This window comes from Limulus polyphemus, unplaced genomic scaffold (genome assembly GCF_000517525.1).
Source record: "Limulus polyphemus unplaced genomic scaffold, Limulus_polyphemus-2.1.2 Scaffold5872, whole genome shotgun sequence".
Classification (NCBI taxonomy): Eukaryota; Metazoa; Arthropoda; class Merostomata; order Xiphosura; family Limulidae; genus Limulus; species Limulus polyphemus.
The window spans coordinates 8,173-15,795 of NW_013671482.1; the positions used below are offsets into that span (position 1 = coordinate 8,173).

Here is a 7,623-nt window from a genome sequence, read left to right on the forward strand (position 1 = left end):
GTCCATAAGTAATGATTAAATCATATAAATACATCAGTTATTAATATTTATTACGTACGTCTGGATAGTTGTTTGGTGAATTCCTATTTCAAATGTTTGATTTGTTGATAATGAAATGCGTATTTGACTACAATGTGTATACATTTGTATTAATCGAGTTTGTTTTAGGATAACAGTAGTGTTAAAACTTTTAAATAATTTTTCGTAAACCCATTATTTTACTTTACATCAATAACATAAAACTGGAATTAGAAAAACATGATAAATAGCACTTACTTACGTACAGAATAATAGAATTATGTTTTATTCTCAATTTTTTCTTACAGTAGATGCCAAACTATCTAATGGGTTCCAAATATTTATGTATGGAAATAAAAAAATTCGAAAACTCTAGCAGTAAATAAGCTTTTTTTCTTCTATGTAATACACATGATGTATAGCTAAACTTTATGGCCCATAGTATCCATTCATGATCAAAGAGCCTCGTACAAGTCATCTTGAGAAACCGGACGGTCACCTGGAAAAACAAACGGAGGTGATTCAAAAGAAACGTTCCAGAGTTGCACTGGTTTAAATATTCTTTAGTTACAGAAAGATAGATAATCACATACACTGAAGTTACTTGATCAAATCTTTTTCATTAATATTTGTTCATCAGAAATAGTTTGTCAGGCTTCGATTTTCTTACCGTTAATGCCAACGGTCTTTCCTTCAAAGATTTCTGCCAACGTTGGATTACTTTTAATTTGCTCAGCAAGCCAGCCAGTGGGAATAGTTCTGTAAAATTAATGGAAAAGTTGATGTCGATATTCATCTTGGAATTTTTATCATTGTACTGTAACAAGTGCAACCAATTTTTTTTCTTTTGTATTTGCTGCAAGCTGCGTACATTACATGCATTCAAAGTATTTTATTTTGTAATATATGTATATGTAAAATTAGAGTATCATAACTGTTTGTTCTGGCCTGCACTTGTGGTAGATGTAAACACGGATTGTTAGTTATAAGTATTTATCATTTATAGCATGTCTAACCAGCATTTGCTCAGAAGGGCGGAAAGCTTATTTTGGATTTGCGTAGTTTTGATAGTAAAAGGACAATATCAGTGCATATTCGCTTTGAGGATACGTTGTTAAAACGAAGCTATGAAGTGATATATATATATATATATGTTATAATTTTAGATGAAAATGTCATTTATGTTTTAATTGGGTAAGTTTTTTTTGGGGGGGGAGGCAACAAACATATTTACCAAATATAGCAGTTGTTAAGTGCATTTTTAATCAAAGGTTCACTTTGTAATGACCGCCAGAAGACTATTGCAGATAAAGGATCAGGAAATGACATAAACTGGCGGAACACTCTACTGAATGATCCAAAAAGCAAAACATATCTCAACATGCGTACAAGTGTTAAAATTGAGAAATGCACAGAATCTGAATTAAATTTATAGTCTCTAATATGGCAGAACTACATCATTAGATTATTGTTTTTGTCGAAGTTGACTTATAAGAAATATGACTCTACATATAATTTCATTATAACTTATCTTTGCTTAACTGAAACTGAGGTTTGTAATAAACATTACTGTTAAAGCAAATAAAATAACAATTCATACCTATCGCTAACCTCGTTGATGGTCCCTGACGAAGCTGTAATAGCGAATTATATAGCTAATAACAATACATTGTGAAGATATAGGTCGCTATTTGTTTACATTAATAGAAATGTTTATTATAACTTATTTACTCGCCAGACTTAAGATGCACGTTAAAAACATATTGCATAAACTAAAGCCGACAAAATTCACTTGTCGTTATTTATTCTATTTTTTATCCCTTACAACTTTATTATATGATACGTTTGTACCTTATGAAAAGAAATAGCACTGTACGAAGGAACGTTGTGGGTGTGAAGCCGAAACAAGAGCATGAAAAGTTAAAAGTGTGAAACATTTTATCAGTTTGTCTTGAACTTAAGAATTCTGTTGAGAGATAAAACTCCCATGTATAATGCTTTCATGGATATTTTCGCTGGCTTATAAAGCATGAATTGATGACCAGATGTAACAGATGTAAATTATATCATTCAAATACTCCTTATAGGCTACAATACATCAAATACAATTGACTAGTGAGAATAAATTTTAATATTGAAACCTAAACCTTTTCTTTATTAAAGTATGTTGCACTTTTATTATTGCTGAAATAGTTTAAGGTTGTGGCATGCTTATATGGAGAAGATATCCATACGTAGTGATTGGGGATTAAATGAATTACATTGCGCACGGTAACAGGTATACAGGGAAAGAGAGAGTTGAAGAGTACTTAAAATAATACATAATTTTGACTCAAAAAGTACTGCTAAAAGTGTTTAACTCTTTCAAATTCATAGACTCATATATATCCCCTTCTTCTCCACCGCAATGGGTAAATACCAGTATATAGGTTATGCCATATAAACTTTCTTTTAGCTTAGAAAAAATGTGATGTTGATTAAATGTTTTCAGAAATATGTAAGCAATAAAATCAATAATTTTATTACTAATTAAAAAATACAACTGTTAATATCAGTTTGCAAATTTTAGAAAAAAAAGCATTAATAATTATTTCACTTAATATATCTTACAATCTGGGAACATAGTCGTGTGAAATATTTCAGACAATTATATCTAAAAATGTCATGCTAATACGAAAAGTAATAAGCTAGATATAAGTAATTATACACACCACGTGTTTCTATTTATATCTAAAAATAAAATTGGCAATGAAACAGTTGTTTATCTTTAAAAGTGGTAATGAAAGATTTAATGGCCCAAATATGATGGCGAAACCACTCCGGACACTCTTAGCTTATTCCTTTATATGAGGTGGAGGTAGTTGGTTACATTTTTTCTCATTCCAAAGATTGATTTATCACCTCCGTAGCTTAGTTGTCGAGACCAGAAACACACAAGCTCCGATCTTGACTAGCAACAGAACTTATCATTTGAGACTTTGAAAAAAACACACACTTGTATGTGGATTAAAAACGATAAACAGTTAAAGTATTGTAACCTGGAATCAGCTTAAACTGAGCGGTTTCTTTGATGAAATAAAGTTGTGTCTTTGATAACTAGGTTTCTTTCGTGGTTTGCTATCTTAAAATGAAGTATTGTATTTCACTGTCCAGTTGGTGAAGTTTTAACTAGTTGACATGCTTCTTTTTTTCACTGATTTAAAGTGTTCATTTTGCCGAACCTTTGTAGCCGTGAACACACTCTATCTGTATATAAAATAAAATCTTGGAACGTTATGACTATAATGTTGTCTCTTATAGTAGATAATATCCTTTGTGTACATTAAGATTTAAACACATATAAAGTTATTTGTGAATAAACCCAACTTAAACTTCAAAAGACCGAGCGTGGCCCACAGTGGTTAACGTACTGGACTATAGATCTGCGGGTCCAACACTTGTGATCCACTACTGCAAAATAATAAATGAATCCTTGTTCTGCAGTTTGCGGTCGTGGGTGCGTTATAAGAATGACGGTCAAATCACATTATTCAACCAGATAAGAGTAACACAAAAATTGGTGGTGGGTGCTGTTGGCTAGCTGCCTTTCCTCTACCTTACTGTTCAAAATTAAGGGCGACTAGCTCACATAGCTCTTGAGCAGCTTGGCGCGAATATCCGAAAACAAACAAACAAATACCTTTTGTTAATTATTTTGAGATTCAAACTATAGATACCATACTTAGCTGCAAGACTAACTAGCTTGACATAGACATAAACTCTCTATCGTACAAAATTCCATCGTCAGTATGCTAAATACGTTCAGTTATTACATTAAAACTATTCGAAAACAAGTGGTATGCCCCCAAACTACATCGTTAAATTACCTTTTTAATAATATATATAACAAGAATTAATTTCTCACGAAATGAGAACTTGAGTGGAATAGAGTGTTAAATTTCTATTAATTGTAGTTTATGAAATAATTATCCTAAGGCCGAATGTGAGATCTCTGTATGTTATGTAATGATGAACTAGTTATAATGATAAAAATGTTAAAACTATATTAAGATATCACACTCGATCATAAAATATTTAATTTTTGACACAGTTTCGGGTAGCTTCCCATTATATTCAGTTCAAACATCTCATGAGATGTTACGTTCAAAATTCTGTAAGTTTTAAACCATTAGTTACTAATATGTTTATTTGATGACAGTGGCGACTATAGAGCAAAACTATAATTTTATTGAATCGGAAACTTTTTTATAGCAATCACATTTAACAAAACAGTCAAACACATGATGTATGGTAATTTCAATGATAAACGTGACACACAGGTAACTGATATCCGCAGCAACAAAGATTCGAGAGATTAGAATTTGCAAGGACATATGTGTGTGTGTGTGTGTAGTGATTTGATGTTGGCGAAATGTAAAAGACAAGACACGGTGTTGAAATTATAATACAAACAAAACGCTCTATTACAAAATAAAAATTGAAAGATGGGCTAATTGTTGAATCAGTAGATTAAGTATGTTATATTAAGTATGTTATATTAAGTATGTTCCACAATGGAAATATAGAAAAGAAAATATAATGTAGTATCTGGGAATAAATGAGAGAGAGGAATATTAGAGAAAAAATAGAAAAGAAGATAATATTGGAGATATTTATTAGAAAAACAAATGAGATAGGAGTATCAAAGAAAAGAATGGGAACAGAAGTATGGACGAGAAATGAGAAAGAAGTATCAAAGATAAATGGGAGAGAGACATTAGGGAAGAAATGGTAATGAAGTATCTGAGAAAAAATGAATAGCGTTTAACAAACCCAGTACCCAGTGGCGTAACTACAGAATATGGGCCCGTTACGTTTATTTTCCTATAATTATAGTTACGATTTGCACCCCCCCCCCTCCGCAATTATGGGAGCTGCAGTGGAGTAAGTATGCTACTGCCGATATCTCTAAATAACCTGAATAATAATAACACTTTTGAAAGTTTTTAATTCGAAAAACACCCCTTTCCAACCCTGCGGCATTAGGGGATAAGCTACTTGGTTGAAGTCTTTCTACGGCCTATAAGTCTCTCTTATAAGTCTATAAGTTTGATTATAAACAAGATTATTTAGGGGATAAGGTTTCAAATATTTCCTGGGGAGAGCATGCTTCTGTACCCCTCACCTAATCTAATGGGGTAAATGCTTTTGGCGCATCATGCCTACATAATAATGAATGTCTTTCTTGAGAGGAAATTAGTCTTTGGAAAAAGGGTTTGCCGTTTATACGAAAATCATACCCTTACAAAATTATAGTGATTTTGAACCCCAAAAGACCTTAAGGAATTTATAAAAAGAACTAATATGAAAAATTTGTTTATTAAATTTATAATAAAGGTAATTCTTATGTGAGAATGTTTTTCGTATATATATATATATATATATATACACCTTTATATAAATTTGTTTGTTTGTTTGTTTGAAGTTAAGCACAAAGCTATACAATCGGCTATTTGTGCCGCTGTTCCATTTTAGGTCAGTGGCCGTGGTACAATAATTGCCAAGTCCAACGGAGGTCTATCATGTTTGCTGATATGTCTTGGAAAAACAGCATGATGAAGTAAGTAGGTCTTTTATGTTAAAATATATGATATCATGATAATAGAACAATACTTTGCTGCGCTTTATAAGGTCTATTTTATTTAAAGATATGTCACAAAAATTTATAGGATTTATCATACTTAAGAACTTATGTGGATAAAGATTGTAAAAAGTACGACCGTAAAAAAAAAAAAGTTTTAAGTTAATTAGATACTGTACTTCGAATAAAAGAAATATTTTATTAAACACCAAAGAAATAATACTGATGAAATTTTGGAATTTCAATAAAAATATAAGCTATTCTTGTTTTAAAGACTACTTAAGGACATTATTAAACTCAATTGTTTTATCAACGTTAAAACTAATTGAAAAAATTGGTTGTTTTTTAATCGATTAAAATAATCTATATTTCGTAAATTAACGAAGTTAAGTGAAGTAATAATTAAGATATATGAAACCTGTTAAATATTCAATTTAAATCGATACTATAGTCTATGTTATGACTATATAGTAAAAGAGGCTCTGAGCGACATGGTGACAACACAATAGCAACCCTTCCCATCAACCACTAAACACATTGATCGTGAAAACGCCAGTTTAAGAAAATATTGACACTGAATCACTTGCTAGTCCCTAACGGGTTCTTTAAGTGAATGGAAAATGATTAGGGAAGGGATAAAGATGATTTTCACAAAGGACACTGAAGAAGGTGTAATTTTTTTCTAAGTAAAAGAACAAACACTGGTTTTCTTTTCATAAGTAAATACACCTACGAAGACTGAACCTTTCATCATTTAGATAAAGTAATTCTATGATTTTCTTGAGACTAAAGAAGCTAAGAAAACTGATTTGAGACACCTCAACAAACAACATTTGCGATGTAGAGTTTAAAGAGCATACGCGATCATCTAAGATACATGTTCATTTTCTTGGCATCTCAACTATTTGTTTTTCAAGAGGTTACGTGTTGATCATTTCCCAGGGGTACAAATGCTACCTCTAGACTAAAACTACCTTGATATAACTTTAAAAACCAAGCATTTCTCTAAGTGTAACAATACAGAAAAGAATAAAGCTCCTACTAAGTTTCACTGGAAGTAGCTTTTATTCTTAACTTGGTTGATGTGAGTGCGAGTTTCATTACAACCATATCAATTCTGCAAAATTCTGTACTCGGCTTACTATTCAAAGTTAGAACATTTACTGGTATTTTATAGCGTATAATAATGAAACGCCCCCCAGTGGCCCAGCGGTATGTTTGTGGACTTACAACGCTAGAATCCGGGTTTCGATACCCGTGGTGGGCAGAGCACAGATAGCCCTTTGTGTAGCTTTGTGCTTAACTACAAACAAACAATAATGAAACTAATGGAACGTGAACCATTTTAGGGTAGTAGGGTAGTAATAGAAATGTTCATAATAACATTTCATTTAGGTTTTGTTTTAAACTGTTGCTGATAAAGCTTTTCGTTGTCACAAGAGTTCATCAAATTATTATTCGAAATCTTATTTATATTTTAAATCAAATATAACAACTGAATCTCCCCTAGGCCAGCAGTAAGTTTTGGGACATACAGTGATAAAATCCGGGGTTCGATTCCCAACGATGGACAGAGCGCAGGTAATCCATTGTGTAGCACTGCGCTAAAAAACAAACAAAAATTTATCATTAGCGGTGGAGAGGAGTAATAGACTTTACAGAAAACACGAATAACATGAGTGAAGATCAAAGTTTTTCGAAAATATTTCCACTTATATTGGGATGTTTCATCATTCTTTCAACTCACATTGGAAAAAAAACCCAAATAAATGAAAAACTGAAAATTGTAATTTGTTTGTTTGTTTGAATTTCGTGCAAAGCTACACGAGCATGCAGTGTCTGTAAATATTATCGCTATCTTCGAAATCAGGATATTTCGTTTTCCCAAGCATTCCATTCAAGGATTACATTAATTAAAATTTATTTGATATAGCTAAAAACGTTATGAAACATTTCTATTTTTACAGATATGTTATATTATCCAT

At 31.6% G+C, this 7,623-nt stretch overlaps 1 protein-coding gene across 1 annotated transcript in view; it reads right to left on the bottom strand.

The window, feature by feature from the left end:
* Window positions 1-285: 285 nt before the first annotated feature.
* Window positions 286-7,623, bottom strand: part of LOC111089314 — a 15,200-nt gene continuing 7,862 nt past the window's right edge. The window contains exons 3-4 of the mRNA XM_022401584.1: window positions 689-777; window positions 286-517 (exon numbers count right to left, since the gene is read on the bottom strand). Coding sequence (XP_022257292.1) covers window positions 474-517; window positions 689-777 — 133 coding nt within the window. The 3' untranslated portion in view covers window positions 286-473. The remainder of the gene's footprint in view (window positions 518-688; window positions 778-7,623) is intronic.